The 24,786-nt window shown below is 32.5% G+C and overlaps 3 protein-coding genes across 5 annotated transcripts; 1 reads left to right on the top strand and 2 right to left on the bottom strand.

The window, feature by feature from the left end:
- Positions 1–4,214: 4,214 nt before the first annotated feature.
- On the bottom strand, positions 4,215–5,623 carry LOC123229959 (protein NTM1-like 9). Of its 2 annotated transcripts, none has more exons than XM_044656028.1 (5): positions 5,357–5,623; positions 5,013–5,269; positions 4,800–4,938; positions 4,566–4,634; positions 4,215–4,481 (listed from the first exon to the last, which is right to left on the bottom strand). In XM_044656028.1, exons 1-4 carry the CDS (start codon positions 5,520–5,522, stop codon positions 4,579–4,581), a joined length of 618 nt encoding a protein of 205 aa, XP_044511963.1. In that variant the 5' UTR covers positions 5,523–5,623; the 3' UTR covers positions 4,215–4,481; positions 4,566–4,578. The 2 variants fall into 2 exon arrangements, with proteins under 2 accessions (XP_044511963.1, XP_044511956.1); XM_044656021.1 differs by having other exon boundaries at positions 4,849–4,938; positions 5,357–5,622.
- Positions 5,624–19,537: 13,914 nt separating this feature from the next.
- LOC123193293 (vascular-related unknown protein 1) lies at positions 19,538–20,815 on the top strand. Of its 2 annotated transcripts, XM_044606186.1 has the most exons (4): positions 19,538–19,610; positions 19,831–20,263; positions 20,363–20,431; positions 20,537–20,815. In XM_044606186.1, the coding sequence occupies exons 2-4, from the start codon at positions 19,910–19,912 to the stop codon at positions 20,675–20,677; spliced, it is 564 nt and encodes a 187-aa protein (XP_044462121.1). In that variant the 5' UTR covers positions 19,538–19,610; positions 19,831–19,909; the 3' UTR covers positions 20,678–20,815. The 2 variants fall into 2 exon arrangements, with proteins under 2 accessions (XP_044462121.1, XP_044462111.1); XM_044606176.1 differs by lacking the exon at positions 19,538–19,610 and having other exon boundaries at positions 19,740–20,263.
- Positions 20,816–21,801: 986 nt separating this feature from the next.
- LOC123212313 (electron transfer flavoprotein subunit alpha, mitochondrial-like) lies at positions 21,802–24,457 on the bottom strand. Its single transcript, XM_044631415.1, has 8 exons — positions 24,232–24,457; positions 23,974–24,156; positions 23,471–23,682; positions 23,094–23,248; positions 22,681–22,839; positions 22,427–22,479; positions 22,079–22,219; positions 21,802–21,986 (listed from the first exon to the last, which is right to left on the bottom strand). Exons 1-8 carry the CDS (start codon positions 24,304–24,306, stop codon positions 21,909–21,911), a joined length of 1,056 nt encoding a protein of 351 aa, XP_044487350.1. The 5' UTR covers positions 24,307–24,457; the 3' UTR covers positions 21,802–21,908.
- Positions 24,458–24,786: the final 329 nt, after the last annotated feature.

The raw sequence follows: 24,786 nt of genomic DNA, 5'->3' as shown, positions 1-24,786 counted from the left end.
AACATTATGAACATTTATAAAAATTAAAAATTTTTCATATACACCCTGATTATATTATTATTTTCTTTAAAAAGTATATCGATTCATATCAGTAACACATATCTTATCGCACGATACGTCCACTATATCTTATTAATTACGATACACCTCATGATAGGTATAATTTTTTATATGTCTCATATAATAGAATACTAATAATTATGTCTGTGGTGATCAAGGGTTACTTGACTCTGATGCTGAGAATGCAATGGAGTTGGGATCAGAAGGATTGCATGATGTAAATTTGCAGGTAATTAAATCAATTTCTCTCCAAATTCTCATGCAAAAAATATTTAATTGAAATGTTTGCTTGACAGTATGATGAAAAATCTTGAGTCTCTTAAAGATTCAGTTGGTTGGATGTCATCAACAGATGTCTCAGCTGATTTAAACAGATCAAGTGACCTTCTAATGGCGCTTTCTGTTTCAGCTGATACAAACAAGGCCAAAATCAGTGACATGGCCTTTTCTGCAATGGAGGAACTAACCAAAATGGCTCTAGAAGGGGAGCCTCTGTGGCAGTGAAAAGGCGGCAGCGAAACCGAGACTCTAAATGGACTTGAATATATGAAAGAATCTGCTAGTGTTGATGCAACATCGAAGGAGAATATGAGAATGGTTCAGGTTGGAGACCCAAATGCTGAACAATTTCCTTTTGGAGATGAAAGTCATATTAGGCCAATTTTAGGTGAGAAATTTAGCGCAGAACATCTTCATTGCAAAGCTTTGCATCAAATCGGTTTAGTTTGTATGAATCCTATCAGCATTGTTGAATTTCTGATGAATGTGGTATGCTTAATCCCCATTTATTTTTCTTGTTCTGTTAATAATCATACTGGATGAATTTTGAGGAGCCATTTGCCATAAACAGAACCAATGGTTGACAACATTTTCTAATATAATCTCAAGAGCAGCATTGCTGGGAATTATATTAGAAGGACAAGAAGGGAGCTATAATGGGACAATGCAAGTGGTAAGAAATTAAAACTTCATCTCATTTTAATAATTTCTAAGCTTTTATAAGCATTTTGTTCATTGAATTTGAAGTCATAATATTTCTCAGATGAATATGGAACTTCATATTCCTTCAGCACTAGTCCCCGCTAGAGAAACTTATTTTGTAAGATACTGTAAACAGCCAGCCTCTGGAACATGGGGAGTTGTTGATGTATCTTTGGAGAATCTATTCCCTTATTCGACATTCCTAGTGTTGCCTCTATTTCATCAATGTGATAATTTCTTTTATTTCATCGATGTGAGATTTACTTGTTGCCTTTGAAAAACGAGGGAGTGCGTTAAGAAAATTGACTAGGAGAATTCGTTTCCCGTGTCACATTGGATTTCTTTCTTAAATACCATGCTAAAGACTTCATAGGCACATATTTCTATGTTTGTAATGATGCCATGGCCTCCATTTTATTCTTCCTTTATCAAATTGAAATCTTAAGATGTTATACTTCTTGGACAGCTAACCCACTTTTATAGTACTTATAATTTTAGTTGTGTTTTTCCTTTGCTTGTGTAATTCGAGCATAAAGGTGCAGTTCATTTTTTTAAATCGGGGGAAATTATAATAAATGCCCAAATTACCTTTTCATTAAGTAAAAATGTTCAATTTTACTATTTCTAAACAAAAAATACTCAAATTCCCTATTACTAAATAAAAAAGCCCTAATTGTTTTTAAAATACCAATATTACCCTTTCATCACATTTATATAAACTCTCCCACTCTCACTCTCATTACATACATTTGTTATATCACTTAAATACTTACTTTTACTCTCATTTTTACTTAATATCAACTATGAGTTCATTCAAAAAGAAAAAATTCGTATTTCTAAATTCGAATCGAAAAAAATCAATTCGTGAAAACTATATTGAAAATAACATGTTATGAATAAATAGATATATTGAAATATCCTAGAATGCTAATAATAAAAAATTTACATGAAAATCTAAAAAAACTTATCTGAATTTCGAAAACTACACGTTTAAATAGCTTATAAACGAGAAAACTGAAAAATCGATCAAAAATTCAGTAATTATATCGTAAAACATGTCTAAAAAAGCACATTGTAATTACAAATATCAAATTTGAAAATTGCATATCAAAAAAGTCTAGCCCGGTCACAAAAAAATTCAAAATCATAAAAACCGAAAATCTTAAATTTGATAAAACAAAAAAACTATTTAATACATATTAAAATAGTTTTATTTTGGCCTCCAAATTTGGTATAACTGACTAACTAGTTGTCATTATAGAGCTCGAAACAAGCTTCGTATTGATATATTACAGGCCCCGTAACTCCTCCCAGATCAAAAGTTATGATCGCTCAAAGTCTGTCTCATATCCTATAATTTTTAAAAAGTTAATTTCCACCCAACCCACGGTTTTCACAGGCTGCCCCACGATTCAATGTAAAATTTCCCACGGACCCCCACGAATCTCCCATTGTTCCCCCTCCCCCTAAAATTTTGAAAACGTTAAATTTTCCCTCCAATCCCACGGGTGCTCGTGGGAGATTACGCAACACTGGCAGATCTAGCCAATTTTCCGGCCAAAAATATCATTTAAGTCTCTAATTTCAATACAAATCAAATCTACACATCCAATAACACAAAACCCCTCAAGAAATTCAAGCAAAACAATCAAGAATCAAAACATTTTATGCATTGTTCAAAATCGAAACCCTAAACATTCAAACCTTAAAATCTCCCTCAAATCTCAATAATCTTAACAATAAATTGATTCAAACAAGAAATGAGATGATGTACTACCCTTATTTGTCATTTTCGGTTGTCGGAAAACACAAAAAGTTGACAAAAAAGGCGAAAACTTGTTGACCGGTGGAAGATTCAAAATTTTCTTTGATTTAAAATAGTAAAACTGTGGGAAATATAGGGTTTATATATAAGGACAGTTTGATCATTTCCCAAATTGAAGGCAATTTTGCTTAAACCTTAGAATTTTGGGCAATTTCGCTTAACACCCTTTAATTTCGACCATTTAATATAATTTCCCTTAAATCGGTCAAATTTAAATTAGATAATGTTTAACTTAATTAAACTTTAAGAAATTATTCAATTTGATTCAAATTTAATATATAGCTTGATTTAGGTATATTAAACAATTATCAAAACAATTTTGCTTTGTTAATTATTAAATAAAACGATGTTTTTTAAACAATAAATCATAAACCCGAATCATAAATTCAAACTATAAACTCAAAACAAATTCAAGTCAAACCATTGAGATTATTATTTTTTTTCAAATCGAGTTCAAATTATTTTAAATTTTGGTTTGTCAAACTCAAGATAAACCATTTTTCATTTGAATTGAACTTGAGATGGAAGTTGTTCAAATTCGGTTTGCTTCATATTCACCTATATAGGGGTGTACATGTCATTTTCTAAAAGTTACTAGAGGCAAGTGGATATTTTTATCTCTCTTGTTTTAGAAATTATAATATTCACGTAATATATTTTAAGAAAATATTATAACCGTAATAGTTTATAATATTTATATAGTTAATTTGTTACTTTTTGTTTAGATCTTTGAAGTATCACTGTCATTTTTTCAAACTACCAAGAGTAGACCAAAATTTTCAAATTCAAAAAAAACCCTCAATTTTTTAAATTTAAAAAAGATTAAAATTTTCATTAGCACACACTATATTTTCAAGATTTGCATTGAACCTCAAATATATTATTGACACCTTATTTATACTTATATTAGTAAAATAGTTTTATTTTTTAAATTAAAATGAATATAAACTATGTACAATATTATTTAATAAAATTTTATAGACAAAGTATTATTTAGTTTAGGAATTTTTTTTTTTTTTGTCTTTTCAATAATTTTTTATAAAAATTTTAATCAAATTCAACTTAAGGTAGCTAAATCTGGTTGCTCCTATTTATTTTAGCAATAAAAATATATATTAGTATGGAAATCTAACTTTAAAAGTAACCAGTATAATAAACATAAATAAATGGCCATTATTTCTGTCTATCTTTAAATTTTTAAGCCCAAGAATCCTCATTTACAAAGTTACCATTAGAAAATAATTAATTAGTCTTATTCATGTTTTCCCATTTGGATTCAATTTATTATGAATTGCCCAAATTCTAATTTTCTCACAGAATGAACAAGCATTTGGGTGGTTCACACATCTCAATAATCTATAATCAATTCAACAGAAGACGAATATTTAGATTCATAAATCATAGATTTAGACTTAAAAAGAGTTCCAAATATAATATCTCAAAATGAATCCCAGAAAGATATAGCAGGCCATACACAGGGATAAGATATCAATCAATAAGCAGAAATATAATTTAATTTAAGACTAAGATATCCCAAGAGTGAGAACACAACTATAACAGCAGCTACCCTAAGCAAAACTGCAAGTGACCGATGGCCTCGAGAAGCTTTTACTCCCTGCACATTTTAAATATAATTTTAGAATCTAATATTAATATAATATAGATACAATAACAACTTTTCATTTAAAAAACTTCTAACCTCTCCATGTCCATCAATGGCTGGGCACTCCCACCTTACCGGGTGTGAAATTTGGAGCAAATCGCCCAGCTAGAAAAAAGTATACAGATACATTACTTTAGTCTGCAAATGAATTGAATAGAATAGTTTCAAGTTTCATCTACATTCCTGATGCAAATGAATTGGCCAATGACATAAATTATATGAAATGCCAGAAGATATTAAGATATAACCCAAGTTCTCAGGGAAACAAATCTTTCCTGCTTGAATAAATTTGAAATTGAAATGAGTTGAATGTTGATACCTCAACAAGAGTCTGCATTTTCAGATCTTTAGGCATCAAATAATAAATCTCATCTTCTTTTCTAAACAGACGACAAAGCACAAAAGGACTCTGCAAATAAACCCAAAAACAAAACATAAACATAAATAACACAAATTCAAAAAAAAAAAAAAATTTAACCAAACCTGTCCTGGTAAAGTGCCATCAAGATGTTTCGAAGTTGCGCGATACTCGTACATCCACCAACGGCTACTCCTCCTACCCTGTGGTGCTCGCCCAAAATGATACACAAGAGTTTTCTTCATCCCAATTAACTTATTTCCAGACTCAATTTTCTGATCTCCCCCAGTTTCGCTCCAATACCCAGTATTCGTTGCTCTGTTCCATCCTTGCGGGCAAAAGAAGAACCACTGTAGATCAATCGTCTTAATCGTTGATAAAGCTGCAAATCCAACCAAAACCCACCAATTAAATCAAGAAAATCGCAATAATTTAATCAGTTTGAAACAATTTTTAATAATCAGAATACCAGGCAAATCCCACGGCTCATATTTACAAATATCAATCTCCCTAATGAATTCAACTTGTTCGTGATGGCCACTGATCTTATGCATAAGGTAATAATTGAAAACTTCTTCATCAGTGGGTCTGAATCTGAGGCCTAATGGAAGTGAATGAAGTGATATTTCTCTCATTTTTTTTTTTTCCCTTTTTTTTCCTTCTTTCTAAAACCCCAAATCAAAAGTACGTTTAACCAGGTCTGAAATGGGGAAATTTATACAAGAATTATCAATCGGGTTTCTTAAGGAAGAAGAAATAGCCTATAAGGCATTTTGTTTTGAAGTGATTACCTTTTTTTTATTATAATAATAAAATGTTTAATTTATAAATTAATAAAATATTTAAATAATTTTTTAATAAATTATACAAGAAGGAATCCAATTATTATTTTCATCTTAAATATTAAATAATTATAAAAATTATCTTAATTTTGTTATTATTATTATTATTTAATTATTATTAAATAAAAATACTTTTATTTTTAATTAAATTAAGAAATAATATAAAAATAATTAAAAATATATACATGCCAATAATACAACTACTGAAAAAATATTTAATTAAGTAATTTTTTAATCCAATACAAAAGATATAATATATTAATAAGATGAAAAATATTTTAGAAAATATATGAAAGCAAATATATAATATAGTAATTTTTAAAGAAATTTTTTAAATATAGTAATAATTTATATTTAGTAATGTTCTAATTAATATATTTTTATGGTAATTTTTTTATTTTTGGTAACAAAATTTTATACCAATTTTGTCTCATATAATAATAATTTATATTTAATAATCTTCTAAATATTATATCTTTGTGGTAATATTTCATTTTTAATAATAAAAATTATTTAAACTAAACACGCCCTTATAGTTAAGGGTAATTAATTAAAATAGTCATGCTAATATATTAGGGTTAGACAACATTACCTTTATATAAAGTTGTTTTTAACTTATCTTAAAACTTGCATATACCTTATTTATCAAGTAATTGTCACCCATACCAACTTTTCATCATCGTTTGGCCGATTTGTATGATGTCGTCCAATTGATTTATGCAACGTTGTTTGGCTATTTCAGTCAGATGATGGGTGGTTTCTACACCAGGAAACCACTAGAAAGGGTGTCAATGGACGTGCTAAAATGAATTATCGAAAAGAACGATAACCAAAAAAAGATAATGTATTTTTTAGGGGTGTAAGTATAATATTTTTAACTTTAAAGAGACAACTATTAACTTTAAAATATGGAAACCTTAAATGATAGAGGTAAAAAAATAACTTTTTAAAATTTAGCTATAGAAGAAATTGTTAATTTTCAAAATTAATATAGTTAAAGAGAATAATTTTTTTTCTTTAAATGAAAATTCATAAATAATGATTTTAATCCTGACGCTAATTGTAAAATTTAATAAATAGATGGATACTTAAGTTTTTAAAACTTTGTAAATAAAAATTTGGAAATATATTAAACATTCGGTGAGAATAACTCTTTGGGCCTTCGCCTTTTACATAATAGAACAATTATCCCTTCATGGGAATAAGTTTGTACCGTTTATAAATTTCATCAAATAGAGAGACACTTAAAGTGAGTAGATAATTATCAATCTCTTGTATTCTCCTTGTAATTAAACTTTATTATAGTGAATTTATACATTCCCCACTTGTGGCCTTTCCCGAATTACATTTTCATGTGAATTTTTTCTTTTTTTTTTTTGTTTTCCCTTGCTTCATTTGTAGTTTGTTTGATTTCATTACAAATTTCCGAGGTTTTTTGCTTTGATTTGGTCCTTGTCTGTCAGTGCTCCATTTTCAAATGTAATAGTTACATCTGATTTCTTATACCATGCTAAAAGGAGCCTGAATGTTGTTTTAGTCAATCAGCTTAAATGCCTTATAGGGGACGATGAGCCCTTGAATACTATCTTTTTATGTTTTGGGATACACTGAGTACTTCATGCATCTCTGTCTAACATTGATGTTATTTTTGCAGTTTTTTCCACTGCTTTTAAAGCTAATAGAATGTAATGCAGAAAAGTAAGTTCTTAGTTGTTATGCATAATCTCTCTCTTCTCTATACATGCATGGCAGTCGAATTACATATCATATCATATATCGAAAATTCAATTTTATGTATCGTATATCAAGTATTGTATTATATTATATCATATGATACAGATTTTAAAAAATAAAATAATAAAAAATATAATAAATACTTTATCATTTTAGAAAATATTATGAACACTTATGAAAATTTAAAATTTTTCATATACTCTTTGATTATATTATTATTTTCTTTAAAAAGTATATTAATTCATATTAGTAATGCATATCGTATCGCACGATATATTCACTATATCTTATTAATTACGATACACCTCGTGATATGTATCGTTTTTTATATGTCTTGTATCGTATGATACTTATTGATAAGTAAGTATACATGTGTTGTGTAGGTATGTAGTATGTTGTGTGATTAGATAAAATCAAAAGCATAGTGATGCTCAACTGAAACAAAAAGCTTTCCTTTCTGAATACCTCCAGTAACCTACAAATTTTTGGCCTTTGGGTTTTTTTAAAATACTCAATCCAAATTTGAACTTAACTCTCTTCAAACTGAGCTGAGCTAGTTGAACTCGCACTCAGTGGATACTGACAAATACAATTAGACTAGGTGATTTAGATTACCTCTAAATGAAAATAAAATAATTCATCAGATTACTTATCTTTGTGTCTTTCTAGTCAGTTTGTCCCACTAATCAAAGTGAAAGAAATTGCCATGTGGCAGTTGCACACAAGAAATCGAACTGCACATCATAACTACCCATTTAATCAGCAAGGCTGATCTTTTCTGTTGTAGTTCTTCTGATCATTAAGTCTCTGTATGTTTACATGGATTTTTGGCCATCCATGTAGCCAGCTATATTATCATTTTGTTTCATTTGATTTCTAGGACCAATAATTGATGGCAATGATCACCATAATCAAACAAATCAAAAAGATAGACAATGTTACAAATTAATGGTTATGGGTGAATTTCATTTGGAAATTAATCAGCTGTGGTGATCAGGGGTTACTTGACTCTGATGCTGAGAATGCAATGGAGTTGGGATCAGAAGGATTACATGATGTAAATTTTCAGGTAATTAAATCAATTTCTCTTCAAATTCTGATACAAAAAATAATTAATTGAGATGTTTGCTTGACAGTATGATGAAACTATTATGGGCTCCTCACCCCTTGCTGATCTTGAGTCTCTTAAAGATTCAGTTGGTTGGATGTCATCAAAAGATATCTCAGCTGATATAAACAGAGCAAGTGACCTTCTAATGGCGCTTTCTGTTTCAGCTGATACAAACAAGGCCAAAATCAGTGACATGGCCTTTTCTGCAATGGAGGAACTAACCAAAATGGCTCTAGAAGGGGAGCCTCTGTGGCAGCGAAAAGGCAGCAGTGAAACTGAGACTCTAAATGGGCTTGAATATATGAAAGAATTTGCCAGTGTTGATGCAACATTGAAGGAGATTATGAGAATGGTTCAGGTTGGAGACCCAAATGCTGAACAATTTCCTTTTGGAGATGAAAGTCATATTAGGCCAATTTTAGGTGAGAAATTTAGTGAAGAACATCTTCATTGCGAAGCTTCACGTCAAATCGGTCTAGTTTGTATGAATCCTATCAGCATTGTTGAATTTCTAATGAACGTGGTATGCTTAATTTCCATTTATTTTTCTTGTTCTGTTAATAATCTTATTGAATGAATTTTGAGGAGCCATTTGCCATAAACAGAACCAATGGTTGACAACATTTTCTAGCATAATCTCAAGAGCAGCATTGCTGGGAATTATATCCGAAGGACAAGGAGGGAGCTATAATGGGAAAATGCAAGTGGTAATAAATTTGTTAGTTAGTTGAGTTTGTTTTTGAACTAAGCTATTTTTTGGTTTAAACTAAAGTCCAACTAGATTAGGTATAGTTGGTGATGACATGTATGGTGATCCATAAATTAAGCATTCTTTTTGCAGCAAAGTATGGTCTCAATGTACTTATCACAATATAAAAGAATTACTCTAATGCTTGTATATGTAATCTTTAGTTTATCAATACAATTAAGCTTTCTCTCTGAAAAAAATATACTTCCAGTAGCTTCTGTTTTCTCTGTATTTTCTGCCTTTGTTTCGTGAAGTAAGCTTGAGTGAACTTTGCTTAACAAAAAAACAACATGGTATCAGAGCTGCTGAGGTCTTAAGGGGTGTGTCTCCTGAATCCTGCTGCTTCAAATCTTTTCTTGCCTCTGTTTCTTTTATAATCAGCTACTTAACTATCCTCCCTGCAATGGCTTCCTCATCAACTCATTCCTCTCTTTCACCTCCATTATATAATGGTGAAAATTACCAAATCTGGGCTGTAAAAATGAAGGCTTTTTTGAGAGGATTGGGACTATGGCAGTTTGTAGAGGAAGAAAAGGAACCTCCAACTTTGGGGCCAAATCCAACCTTGAATCAAATAAGGATGCATGAGGAGGAATTAACCAAGGCTCCAAGAGCATTGTCAACCATTCACCAAAGTGTAACTGATGCTGTCTTCACTAAGATTATGGCATGTGAGACAGCAAAAGAGGCTTGGGATAAGTTAAAGGAGGATTCATTAGGCAGTGAGAGATCAAGATTGATGAATGTCTTGAATTTGAGAAAAGAGTTTGAAATGCTGAAGATGAAGGAGTCAGAAACCATAAAAGAATATTCTGATCGAATTCAGAATGTAGTAAATCAAATAAGGCTCTTGGGAGAAACACTTGAAGACAAGAGAATAGTTGAAAAACTCTTAGTAAGTGTACCTGAAAGATATGAAGCAAAAATCTCCTCTTTGGAAGATTCAAAAAGCTTCACTGAATTAACTGTTTCAGAAGTGATTAATGCTCTTAAGGCTCAGGACCAGAGGAGAGCATTAAGGCTGGAGGAGCAAACTGAAAGTGCTTTAGCAGTAAAGATGCAAGAGCAGAATATAAGCACAAATTCAAGCAAAAGGCAGAGCAGTGACAAGAAGGAGGATAAAAAGGAGAAAGGAAAATTCCAAGGTGAAAAAAAGGGAAAGTATAAACCTTGCCCTCACTGCAAGAAGAAGGGCCATTCACCAAATTATTGCTGGTTCAGACCTAATGTTAAATGTAGAATTTGCTATCAATATGGTCATGTTGATAAAGTATGCAAAAGCAAACAGGGAAGCCAAAATCAAACTCCTCAACAAGCTCAAGTTGTGGAGAAACAAGAAATATCAAGTGAAAGTTTATTTGTGGCCACCTGCTGTGCAACTCAAAATACTCAAACTTCATGGCTGCTTGACAGTGGATGCTCAAGTCATATGACTTATGATTCTACACTCCTTGTTGATTTGGATGAAAGCTTCATCTCCAAGGTTAGAATTGGAAATGGGGACCTTCTTGATGTGAAAGGTAAAGGTTCTGCCTCAATAAGCACAAGCTCAGGTACAAAAGTTATCCATGATGTACTTTATGTGCCTAAAATAAATTTTAATTTGCTTAGTGTTGGTCAAATGATGAAAAGAGGCTACACTTTGCAATTCAAAAAAGACTGTTGCATTATTTCTGATTCTAAAGGCAGTGAACTCATGACAGTTAAGATGAAAGATAAGAGTTTTGCTATCAATTTCGAAAATTCACATGCAAATGTAGCTAGATGTGGCAATGATAGTTCTAGCTTATGGCATAAAAGACTAGGACACTTTAGCTACTCAACCTTAAAATCAATGCATGATGAAGAGCTGGTAACTGACTTACCTGACATAAAATCAGAAAATGACATTTGTGAGGTATGTCAATTAGGTAAACAAACCAGACTCCCTTTCTCAAACAGCAAATGGAGATCAAAACAGAAGCTGGAACTCATTCACTCTGACCTTTGTGGTCCTTTCAGCATACCTTCATTGAATGGTAGTAAATATATGCTTTTGTTCATTGATGATATGACTAGGTTCTGCTGGGGTTATTTTTTGAAACAAAAGGCAGAAGTTTTTGAAACCTTTAAAAGGTTCAAGACTGAAGTTGAAACTCAATCAGGCTGCAAATTAAAAGTGCTCAGAACAGATAATGGTTCTGAATATTCCTCCAAGTTGTTTACTGATTTTTGTAACTCTGAAGGAATCATCCATCAATTAACAACTCCTTACACTCCTCAGCAAAATGGAGTGAGTGAAAGAAAGAATAGATCAGTCTTGGACATGACTAGATGTCTGCTATTTGAGAAGAAATTACCTAAGGTGTTTTGGGCAGAAGCTGCTAACACTGCCATTTATTTGTTAAACTTGCTTCCAACAAGAACCTTAAAACATTCAACACCTTATCAAGCTTGGCATGAGAGGATACCTTCAGTGGATCATCTGAAAGTATTTGGAAGCCCTTGTTATGTCTCTATTCCAAAAGAAAAAAGGAACAAACTTGACACCAAAGCTGAAATGGGAATATTCATTGGCTATAGCCATGTTACCAAAGGCTATAGAGTTTACAATCCTCAAACCAAAACTATCTTGGTTAGTAGGGATGTAAAGTTTGATGAATATGGAGTTCTAAATTGGGAAGAAAAGTCTGAAAATCCTTCTGATATAAGTGTCAAGCCAAAACTGATCATGGAACCATCAAATTCTTTTGACATAAGTGATGATGAGGAGGAAATTCCAGAGTCCAGAATAAGATCACTTGATGATATATATGAAAGATGCAACCTGGGGTTAACTGAGCCAGAAACCTATGAAGAAGCTTCCAGCAATCAGGCCTGGACAGAAGCCATGAAGGAAGAACTTAATATGATAACTAAAAACTGCACTTGGAGTTTAGTTCACAAACCAGCAAACCATAAAGTTATTGGTGTTAAATGGGTTTTTAGAACCAAGCTGAATCCTAATGGTACAGTCAACAAGCTTAAAGCAAGACTTGTGGTTAAAGGATATCAACAGCAAGCTGGAACAGATTTTTCTGACACTTTTTCTCCTGTTGCAAGATATGATACCATAAGACTTTTGATTGCCTTGTCTGCCAAACATGGATGGAAGCTGTATCATTTAGATATAAAGTCAGCATTCTTAAATGGCCTGCTGGAAGAAGAAATATACATAGATCAACCTGAAGGCTTTAAAGTTCAAGGCAAAGAGGATCATGTATATAAGCTACATAAAGCTTTATATGGACTCAAACAAGCCCCCAAAGCTTGGTATATCAGAATTCATGCTTACCTACTGCATCAAGGTTTTTCTTGCAGCCAAAATGAAGTCACCTTGTATGTTAAAAGGATCAATGGTGAAGTGAAAATAATTGTGTCCTTGTATGTTGATGATCTCCTAGTGACAGGAGGAGATTTGCTTTCAATTCAAAAATTCAAGCAAGAAATGCAGCAAGAGTTTGATATGTCTGACTTGGGTGAGATGAAGTATTTCTTAGGCTTAGAAATTCTTCAAAAATCTAATGGGATTTTTGTGTCACAAAGCAAATATTCTAGAGATCTAATATGGAAGTTTCATATGAATGAATGTAAGGAAGTTGCTACTCCCTTGGCAATGAATGAAAAATTAATGAAGAATGATGGAGCAGAAAAGACTGATGCAACTAAATTCAGAAGACTTATAGGCTGCTTGTTATACCTTTGTACAAGTAGACCAGACATCATGTTTGCTACTTCATTGCTATCCAGATTTATGCAAGAACCAAGCAATCTTCACTGGAGTGCAGCAAAAAGAATACTAAGATATGTCAAAGGTACAATCAACTATGGCCTATGGTTTTCAAACCATCAAAGCAGAAATCTAATTGGATATTCAGACAGTGACTGGGCTGGCAGTAATGATGACTACAAAAGCACCTCAGGTTTCTGTTTTTCATTTGGTGAAACCATTTTCTGTTGGAATTCAAAGAAACAAGATATTGTGGCACAGTCAACTGCTGAAGCAGAATATGTGGCACTAGCAGCAGCAAGCAATCAGGCTATATGGCTGAAAAAACTATTAACTGATCTAGATCAGTCCATGGACAAAGGAGTAACAATTTATGTTGATAACAAAGCTGCCATAGCCATCTCCAGAAATCCAATTCAGCATGGTAGAACTAAGCATATTAATGTCAAATATCATGCCATAAGAGAAGCTGCCAAAATGGGAGAAATTGTTTTGGAACATTGCAACTCATCAAATCAGCTAGCTGACATTATGACCAAGGCTCTTCCTAAACCTCAATTTGAAAATTTGAGGCTGAAGCTTGGTGTCTTAAAAACAATCTCAAAGGAGGAGTGTTAGTTAGTTGAGTTTGTTTTTGAACTAAGCTATTTTTTGGTTTAAACTAAAGTCCAACTAGATTAGGTATAGTTGGTGATGACATGTATGGTGATCCATAAATTAAGCATTCTTTTTGCAGCAAAGTATGGTCTCAATGTACTTATCACAATATAAAAGAATTACTCTAATGCTTGTATATGTAATCTTTAGTTTATCAATACAATTAAGCTTTCTCTCTGAAAAAAATATACTTCCAGTAGCTTCTGTTTTCTCTGTATTTTCTGCCTCTGTTTCGTGAAGTAAGCTTGAGTGAACTTTGCTTAACAAAAAACAACAAAATTAAACTTCATCCAATTTTAATAATTTCCAAGCTTTTATGAGCATTTTGTCCATTGAATTTGAAGTCATAATATTTCTCAGATGAATGTGGAACTTCATCTTCCTTCAGCACTAGTCCCCACTAGAGAAACTTATTTTGTAAGATACTGTAAACAGCTAGCCTCTGGAACATGGGGAGTTGTTGATGTATCTTTGGAGAATCTATTCCCTTATTTGACATTCAAGTTTCAAAGACGACCATCAGGCTGCTTAATCCAGGAAATCCCCAATGGGTGCTCTAAGGTCACCAAAGTTACATTACTAACTTGAACAACATTCTGAATTTACATCAATAACGTTAATCTTTTTTCTTCATAGGTTATATGGGTTGAGCATGTAGCAGTTGACAACAGATTGATTCCCAATATTTATCAGCCTCCTGTTACTTCTGGTTATGCTTATAGTGCAAGGCGTTGGGTCGCTGCTTTGATTAGGCACTGTGAATGGCTTCAGACTCTAAGTGCTAAAACAACTCCTACTCATGATGGAGGTAAGCAAATATACTAATCTTTACTGATTGATTTGTTTATGAATGTTTGAGTTACTATTTGCTATATTTTCTGCATAGTATTGATACCTCAGGCTGGTAGAATTAGTCTGTTGAAATTGGGGGAGAGAATGAGAAGAAGCTTTTGGGGCGATAAAAGTGCTTCCAATGAAGGTATTTGGATGGCATTGCCTGTAAATGGAGCTGAAGACATTAGAGTAATGACTAAGGGTGTTATACAAGTTCCTGGAGAGTCTCCTAGTACCAAGATAACTTTCACAACTTCCCTCTGGCTCCCAGTGCCTCCGCAGAGAGTATTCGATTTCCTTCGCAAAGAGAATTCCCGAACCAAGGTATATTCCATCAAAAATTAGTGAATTTGCATTGGAAATTCTCATATCAGGGTATTCAACTTATGCTGTCCGGCATTTGATGCAGTGGGATATTCGTTTACGCGGACGTTTAATCCGAGAACTTGCATACATTATTCATGGTGGCAATCCAGAGAACTGTATATCTATCCTGCAAGTGAATGTAAGCAAATTTCCATATCCTTTTACCTCCATCCATTTATGCTTAAATTCAGACTGTCAACAGTCCAAACATCGCACTAATGAGTCAAAGCTTCTCAAATTTAGGCGACACCGGAGGAGATTGAAATGTTATACTTGCAAGAAAGTTATAATGATTATACAGGATTTTATGTGATATATGCACCAGTTGATATGGTCACAATGTCCAGACTTCTGAAAGGAGGCAACCCAGATTGTGTAAATATATTACCCTGTGGCTTTGCTATTTTACCAGACAGGCCACCAACATTGCACATTGCTGAAGAATTGAACTGTGGAAGCCTTCTCACCATTGATTTTCACATCATTGATAGAGAATCAACCCAGAAATATATCCCTCCTGAATCTGTTAATGCAATTTACAAAGTCATCACAGAGACTGTTGACTTGATTAAGACTTCTTTGGTGCCCAATAATTTACAAGAAGCTTCTTCAGGTGAAGGATAACAAGTGAAAAGCAGAGCCTCTTTAGATCCAATTCATTTGGTAAGTGTTCATGATTGGTATTGACAATTTTTTTTCAACAGGAAATGAAGAAAAAGAAATTGAGGAATGAATAATTCTCTATAATATAGAAAAAAAAAAAAAAAAGCAAATATACATAGCTTGACTCATTTTTCTTCTTTAATAAAAATTAATAACTAAACAAGCACATATAAGACCAAAATATAAATTAACATATGATTTATTATTAATTTACCTCTAATTCAAAATCATTTAATTAAATAGTAACATATCATCATTGATACTTATTATAAGTGCAAAATTATCCATTCATGCTTACAAACTTATCCTTATTATCACACTTTGAAGCTATTTATGTGGGGATAAAATTGAATGGTTGATGTAACTAATTAGATTTTATTTTGGTTCATAATACCTAGGCTATAACTAGCTCCATTTAAATTTAGGACCGAGTCAAATAGTTAGGGACCGGCTAGTCAAATAATGTCTCTTGTGTTGATGTCTCAAGTGGGGGTCATATGTGGAACGTACTTCACTTGCCACCTCTCCCACCCTCAACAAGACTTGAACCCTAGTGGTTCTGACATCATAAATGTACAAAATACGAAAAAGTTAAGCAAATAGACACAGGAATTCTTTAATACCTCATGTGTTCCTAAGGACCTATCAACGTTCAATCTCATTCTACGGTGGAACACCACAAGAAATTTGAGTGTTTCTCGATGAAGTCTATCTGTCACAACATAATATCATGGGAATATATCACACACTCAATGTCTAAGAGTCTTACTATGATTGACAATGTTAAGGACATTCTGACAGTGATGAACAGTGTTTGTTCTACAAGAAAATTTGTTTCTGAACACCGATTTCCATCGGCTATAAATTCAATTATTTTTGAAACAAGTCAACAAAAATGCCTCCATTCATAAAGTACTCTAACAACATTACATTATTCTCTTCAACAAAATCAACGTTCTTCAGGGAAACAACTGGATCCCAGATCGAAACCACTGTGCTCATCGATATTATACCCTATGAATTCATATGTTCTCAAAGAACTATGCAATTTCATGTGCTTAATTTCTTCAATTTGAAAGAACACAAAATGCAATTTGAAATCGAAGCAGTGATGGCAAATTTAGTTGCATAGGACCACCAGGGTTTTAAAATTTTCCCAGCTAGAATGAAACAAAGATCACATGTGTAGATTCAGTACATGTATTTTTGCATATATCTTTCAGGAAAAAACTTAAACTCAAATGGTTGTATTCTGAGCAATTGGGGACCAAAATCAAAAAGATGATTCACCATTATAGAATGGTAAGCTTCTGAACCATGTGTCAAAACAAAAGTGATGGATCCATGTTCTTTTGTTCCGAAATCACTTCATCTTGTAGATTGTTGGGGCCGTTTTATTTATTATTGTTAGTGTTAAGTCTTTTTCAATGTTTCAAATATACAATATATATAGAGAGAGAGAGAGAGATCCAAAGTTTATGTTAAAATTATTTTTACCAGGGCAGCAGCTGTAGAAACATGGTTATAATAGACTGTTATTGCTTTCTCTTTTTTGATAACTCTGTAAATTTTCGGTTATTGGCTATGTGAAATGAGAAAATATGATGGTAATATACATGGTTGAAGAGTTTTAGGGATGGAGTAAAGAAATATTGTACAGAAGAAAGAAACAGAAAATGAAAATGTATCCACCAAGCCGAAACTTTGGCCTGAAAGAACATACATAGATCAGCAGTGATGATGTGATGGGACAATTAATTGTTGCTATTCAAAACAAATCATAATTATGAGCCTCTAAATGGGAACTTCTGACTTAATTTCACTACTAAATTATGTAAATTTCATTATCTCTCACTTTGTTTCGAGATGGATATAATTAATAGTCTGGGAAAGTCTGGGAAAGAACATAGGACATACGTATGATTTGGTGAGAAATTTCAAAATTTGTTGTTAGTGTTGAACTTCACACGTGGGTGGGCATGTGAAAAGGAAATGCCTAGGACACTCGTGGGGGTCAGAAGTCCATGTGCAGGAAGAAGAAGATGGAGGAGGAGGTTAGTGAAGAGATATGAATAATTGAAGATTGAAAGAGCCATTCCTCTAACTCAATGACCAGATTACATCTTTGAAAATGAAAATACGTAGTATTTTGACCTAAATATTCCAACATTTTTTCTTAGGAATCCTGTTACATTGGGCCCCATGAAGTGTTTGTGCATTCAATTACTACTGTTCACTTCTCCATGTCTCATTCAATATCAAACCCTAATTAAGACTACTTAATAATATTATGGATAAAGCATTTGGTCAAGCCCCCTAATGTCATGTGTGATGCAAATCTCTTATGTTTTTTATCTAAAAATTATTAGTAGTTGAGATTGATTATTTGAGAAATATAAGTAATGTCAAAAGGATTTGAACATAAGGTTAAATTCTATAACTAGAGTTAGATTTGATTTAAGTCGAATTTAAATAAAACTCACTTGAGATTGATAAATTTATATTAAACTCAATATGAAAGTAATTTTATTTTAGATTAAATCTAAACTTGAATTTGAGTTTAAGTAATTCAAATCGAATCTAATCTTATCTATGATACGATAATTAAAGTTGGGTATCAAGAATATATATAGAAACATAAGTAAGTAAGGAGTTTAGCATGTAAAAAATAAATAAAACTCAAAGTGGGTGTCACAAATATCATGATCCAAATGTAGATAGTTTGATATAATTAAGAATGGGAGGAGTAGGTTTAAGGCTTCAATTATTTGACAAATAAGAAAATGGAATGAGATCTTCACAAAATCTTATATTTTTAAGAATGTTGATACAGGAAAGTCAAATAGACTCAATAATGATAGAGTAATTAGTAAATAAATCAAAAGAGATGATGATTACGATGATTAATTCTAGTTTTAATTGGGTTGTAAAAATAAAATAAAATATTGGCCATGAAGTGATAGGAGTTCATTCATGGATAAAAAGGGCTAAAGGACATGGAAAGCCAATTTAGAAGATTACAAATTTGACAGTTATGATGTTTCTATGCAACAAGCCAAGAATATAAAGTAAATGACAATGAATTAACATGACCTATAATCAAGACAATAATTCATGCTTGGCTCATTTAAAAGAATTTTTCCTTTTTTTTAGTAAAAGGCTTTGATTTGGGGCCTCTTTGCCACTAATCATGGTTATATACTTTCTAAATTATCTTCTGTTCCCTACAAAACAATTGAAAAAAATGAAATGATTTGATTTGAGTATAAATGCAAACTCTCTCAAAATAAAATTGTTTAATATTTTCCAAGTGGGCATAATTTGGTATTCACTATCCAAATTAGGTGTGAAGTTAGTTACAATATCAAACGATTACTTCTTATTATAAAATTAAAATCAACTATATTTTCAGCCCTACCAAACAAATGAATAATAAATAAATATTCAATACTTCTTCAAAATTTATATTTATATATATTTATTTTTTATAGGGTGACTTAATAATAAAGGGAGAGACGTCATAACCCATGAGCTATATTTTAATAATTAATTAATTTCACCTTTGTATTTTAAGTTTTTTTCTCACTTAAGTCAAAGTCTTAATCATCATTATTCCATCCAAATGATGGCGGTCAGGCCTTCATTAATTATTTTTCAACAGCTGACTATACAAAGAGAATTATTATTCAATGAACTCTCTCTCTCTCATGACATTTTTTGCTAATTAAACTCGATTTAATAGTGATTAAAACCATTAATTTTCTCCCCCAAAAGCTTCAAATACAAGAGAGAAGCTTGACTGGGTTGGCCTAAATGGTATTAATAACTAATAATATGCAAGAAAATCATAAAAATATAATGAGAAAAAAAAAAAACAAAGAAATAGTCCATGCAAAATTATAATAAATATTTTTACATGGGTCTGATGATTTGAATTGAACTGATGACGGATTCAACGCACTCATCAGTGGAGAAAACAAGTCCACTCTCAAGAATTTGGCAAATGAAGAGTCTCTGTTGGTTAGTCTGATCTAAATCTAATCTAATTTGATCTGTAGAAACCAAAAAGGTCATATCCCTGTATGTATTTTTATGCCCTAATCAATTTAACTTCCTCCATCTCCTTTACTTTGGCCCACTACTTCCCAATATTCTCAAACTTCTCTCTTGCTTATACCATTATATATATTAAATGCATCGTTCTTATTCTATGTATATTATTATTTGTATCTCTCTTCAGGACGCCTAGCTTTTGTTGTAGCTGCAGCTTTTTTCTCGTCTCATCACCAGCTTAAGTTTGAGTATTTTAGGTTTTTGAGATGGATAATAACTCCGGGGGGAATTCTATTGGCGGAGTTATCAGCTATGGGAAGGAGGAGGAGGAGGAGAGTGGGTGGACTGTGTATTTTGATGAGCTGTTTGATGGTGATGATGATGGAAGATACAATGAAGAGATCAACAGCTGTTTTTCTCTGAGTGTTGAAAGCTCTTTGATATCTGATGCTGCTTCATCTTCAGTACTTGTGAAGAAAGCTGCTGCCCTTCATCATCAACAACACGATGCTCATAATCGTAATAAAAAAATATCAATCATGAGCTCCAAGAAAAGAAAAACCAAAGTCGCTGATAATGATTTGGAGGATACTGCTAGTTCTCCCGTTAACAGCCCCGAGGTCAGAAAAATAATTAATATAATTCATTAATCTGTTTTATTATATATATGCTTTTTTTATATTTTTATTTCTTTCTTCTGTTTTTTCATGGTTTGATAGATTTACAGTCTGATGAACCAGCTGGAGAGACAGCCTGCAGAAACAAAAGATGCCGTGGACATTTCTCAGGTGCCATTATTTTCATGGTTGGGGTGTTTGTGATATTGTCATGCAGCTTGTTTTTTAGCAATTTTCATTAATGGAAAAAGTGCATTTGGATCTATTTGCATGCAGGAGAAAGGAAGCACTTCTGCTCAGCGAGATGGGAAAGCAGATAATAATAACAACAATAATAAAGTAGAAGAGGAATCGGAACTGAAGAAGAGGGGTCTTTGCTTAGTTCCTTTATCAATGTTAGTGAAATACATAGGCTGATGACTTGATTTTCAATCTATGATTTTATGAATATCAATCCATGAAATCATTAAGAATTATTAATTGTAACTCTATATATATATATTGCATGAACTAAAATATGTTCTTGTATATAAAGTGATGTATATTATTCTGTCATATTTTCCTTTTCCATCTCCATGAAGCAAAAATGAAAAAGTTCTGACACCTAATAAGCAGCCCATTTCATCAGTAGAAGATTTACAAACAAATCTGAATTCTATTGTGAATACAATGTAAATGTAAATGGTTCATTAAAAATTATATTTTTCTTCATTTATATATGATAAATCTTTCATATAATATTATTATGCTATAGAAGAATTCATATATGCCTTCAATCCCAAGAAAAAATTTCATTTATTTTCAAGCCCAATAAATTCCAAACCATATTTGGGCGAGTTCTAGATCTACATTGCATAAATGGATTTGAAATTCAACAAAATTAATAATTTCGAATATTCAAAGGGAAAATATCATATAATTAAATGATAACATATAAACATCGTATTCACATTCGTTATTAGTATTTAAAGTATTATTCTTTCAGATATTTTATCGAGCTTTGGCATCCATAAAAAGTTACTGCAAGCCATAATATTCTTCAAATGACTGGCTTTTCTAGGATGTAACATTGTGACTGAATTGTATGCTAAAGTGCCCAAATCAAACAAGAAAAGATTAGTCAAAATGTGGCTTGATGCAACTTCGAGGAAGGAAATTAAGTGATTGATCATTGACTAATGGGGTGATTAATTTCAAAATCTCTCATCCTTTAAACTTTTATGGTCAAACAAATTTCATTTAAAATTTTCTTTCGGTTCCTTTCAGTCTTACTGCAATTAAGATGTTTTGTTTTACTGATAACTACTGATATTAACCTGTTAACCATTCCCTAACAACCCCCACTTTAGCCGACCAAATCCCTTTTCTTTTCTTTTCTCTCTCTCTCTCAATTTCATTTCCATTATTTTTATATTTGACATGAGCCAATACAGGCATTTGGGGGGTTGGGTGAGAGCAATATGTAATCTGATTACAAAGAAAAGTGAATGGCTAGAGGCCATTTTCTGGGTTGCAGAAGGAAATGAAATCACCAGCCCACATAAACTCAAGACAAAAGCTACTTTATTCAAACTTGAATTTTGTCACAGTAATTTCAACCCTTTATTATTTGACAATGTTTTTTCACTTGGAAGTCAAGTACAATGATTTATTTTTTTTCAGGGATCTTCTCCAGCAATTCTGGTATCACTTCAAAAAGATCACCCACAAGACCATAATCAGCCACCTATATTTCAAGAGTCCATAGTCAGAACTAACATTCCAAAATGAAAGTAGTGTTGGTGATGTGGAGAAAGAAATAAAGGTTTCGATGGTCACCTGGAAGATTGGTGCGTCTGCATCTTTATTTACAGCAACTATCACCTTGGAATCTCTCATGCCGGCTAAATGTTGAATGGCTCCTGAAACACCAAAAGCTATGTACAATTCTGGAGCAACAATTTTTCCAGTTTGGCCAACCTGACAATCAAAGCATTCATAATTAGAGACCAGCAATATAATAAACACACAGCTGTTGAGCAGCAAAATATGTTCATTACATATAAAATGTGCTATTCTATGAATATTAATATGATGGCCTTCAGAGACATCTGAATTGGTTATCACACTAGTATAAGCAGATAACATGCCTAGATGACTATATTTTTACTCTTGTTACTTTGTTACCTGGAGATCATTAGGAACAAATCCAGCATCAACAGCAGCACGGGTAGCTCCAACTATACAAAAAGAAGTAAAATTCAGCAGTCTGGAGAATAAAAAGATGGGCATCTAGACAACTATGACATTCCTTGTGTTCATGAAGGAAGCTATGAACTGGCAGCTACCGTTAACAATTTTATTTTTGAACAGCGACAACAACCATAAATTTTGTACGTCCTGTAGAAGTCAGTACAATTTTGGTATTACAGAGAGGATACCTGCTGCACCAAGTTTCTCTGCAAGCTTCTCAATCATCTTAAAGTTTTCAGCACTTTTCAACCCACGACCCCCAGTTACTACAATGCGTGCACTTCCAAGGTCAGGGCGCTCTGCATCCTGAGATGTATGCTTTACATATCTAGATTTACCTATAGAATCTGAAATCAAAATACTTTAAATTTGTGTTAGCACTTAAAGCATTTAAAGTAACCCGTTTCAATGGATTTTTTGACAACAAAAAGTATTCAATCAAATTATCCAAAAAACAAAACCAAAAATCTCCTAATAGAACTCTAATAAGAACAGCACCCGCCATGGAAATCTTTTATTAGCAGGTATAGAAAAGCAGTGAATACCACACAATATCTATGTAATAGTACTTCTTAAACTAATAACAAAAAGGTAAACAGACCTTCATTTAAGGTTGAGAGATCAACCTGGGTAATAGGAGCCTCATTGGATTCTGATGCAGGGGGCACTGGAAAAGATGTGGATCTAATTGTCAACATACAAGGGTTGGCACCTGTATATCGAACTGTACAAAGTGCATTCCCAGCATAAATTGGCCTGCAACAGCTTCCTTCAAAATCAGATAACTGTTGAACTGAAAACTAAAGCTCCTATCATAGCATGTTGAAAGAAAAACTTGATAACAGGGGAAATGAAACAACTGATCTATGATAACTTGAAAAACCTGATGATTCTCATTTTATATAAACACTCCATTTAATTAGAGAAAGCTTCAACTTGAATTACAGACAAACCAAACCAAGGAACAATAAAACACACCTAATAAACTGATTAGAACCAGAAATTCCAATAACATCAGTAACGGGAGAAACATCCAAAAGGGCAGCTGCACGAGGAAGAATGTTTTTCCCAAATGAACTCGAAGCAGAAATTATGTGCGAGTATCCATTTCTTTGCTGAATCATATGGACTAGTTTAGCCCAAGGTTCAGCAATGGGATAAGAAAATTTATCCGAATCAGCTACAAGGACCTACACATCAAACACAAACAAATTCACAACACAACTTAAAATCTCAAAACTGCCTCTTTTTTTTTTTTTTTTTTTTTTTTGCATATTATCAGCAAGAAGTTCAATAATAATATATAGCTAAACCCACTCTATACCACTTTCATAACTGAAATTATAAGTTTTAGGCCATGTAAAACTTAAGTACTACATCTAGCATTTAAGTAGTATGACCATAACTTCAAAGATCCTAAATGATACATAAAAATTAAAATAATAAGAATAATTAGAAATAACGATTAAACTTTCAGATACCCGAGAAATGGAAGGGTGACAAGCAGCAGCATGTTTAGCTGCTTCCGTAAGAGAAGGACCCGACCCGGCTAATAACACTGAAACCGGGTTGTCTTCAGTCAAAAACTTAGCAGCCTCCACAGCACTCAGTGATTGACCCTTGATTAAACCATTCTCGTGCTCCCCCAAAACCAATGTGCTCGCCTATTTAAAAAGAAAAGAAATTACAAAATAGTAAAAAAAAAAAAAAACATGAATAGACCGCGTTTCGGAGCTTACTGATCGAGAAACGTGTGTAGAATACAGAGGTAGATATCGTTTCGACAGAGGTTTAAGAATCGCTCTAAAGCCCATTTCGAAGTTCGATTGAATGGCCGTCTGGATTTGGAGATGATGATGATGATGAAGAAAAAGACGACGATGAAGTAGAATTTGATATTATCAGGAAAAGCCTATATACGACGTCGTCAAGGCAGACAAAGTTGGCAGTTGATTTGGTTTAAAAATACAAGATACATTAGGGAGCGGAATTCTAAAGATTTGATAACGGTGTCGTTTTTATACCCTTACTGCAAATATAAATAAAATAAATGAAGGGCATGTACACTCGCCCGACTCTCATACTTGCTGGTATGGTTACTGGTTACCGGCAACCAAAAAAAGGGAAAAAGGTTTGGCATGACCCACGTGACACAAAAGCTCTGTACAACCATATATTAAAAAAACTTCTTGTATGGTTTCACAAGAGTTTGTTGCTGATTTTTAAATTTTAAGTGACAATTGTTTAACATTATATTTTACGTCTTCAAGATTTCATATATGAACAAATGTCTT

This window comes from Mangifera indica, chromosome 1, assembly GCF_011075055.1.
Source record: "Mangifera indica cultivar Alphonso chromosome 1, CATAS_Mindica_2.1, whole genome shotgun sequence".
Classification (NCBI taxonomy): domain Eukaryota; kingdom Viridiplantae; phylum Streptophyta; class Magnoliopsida; order Sapindales; family Anacardiaceae; genus Mangifera; species Mangifera indica.
This window is presented reverse-complemented; position numbering and strand designations above follow the sequence as displayed.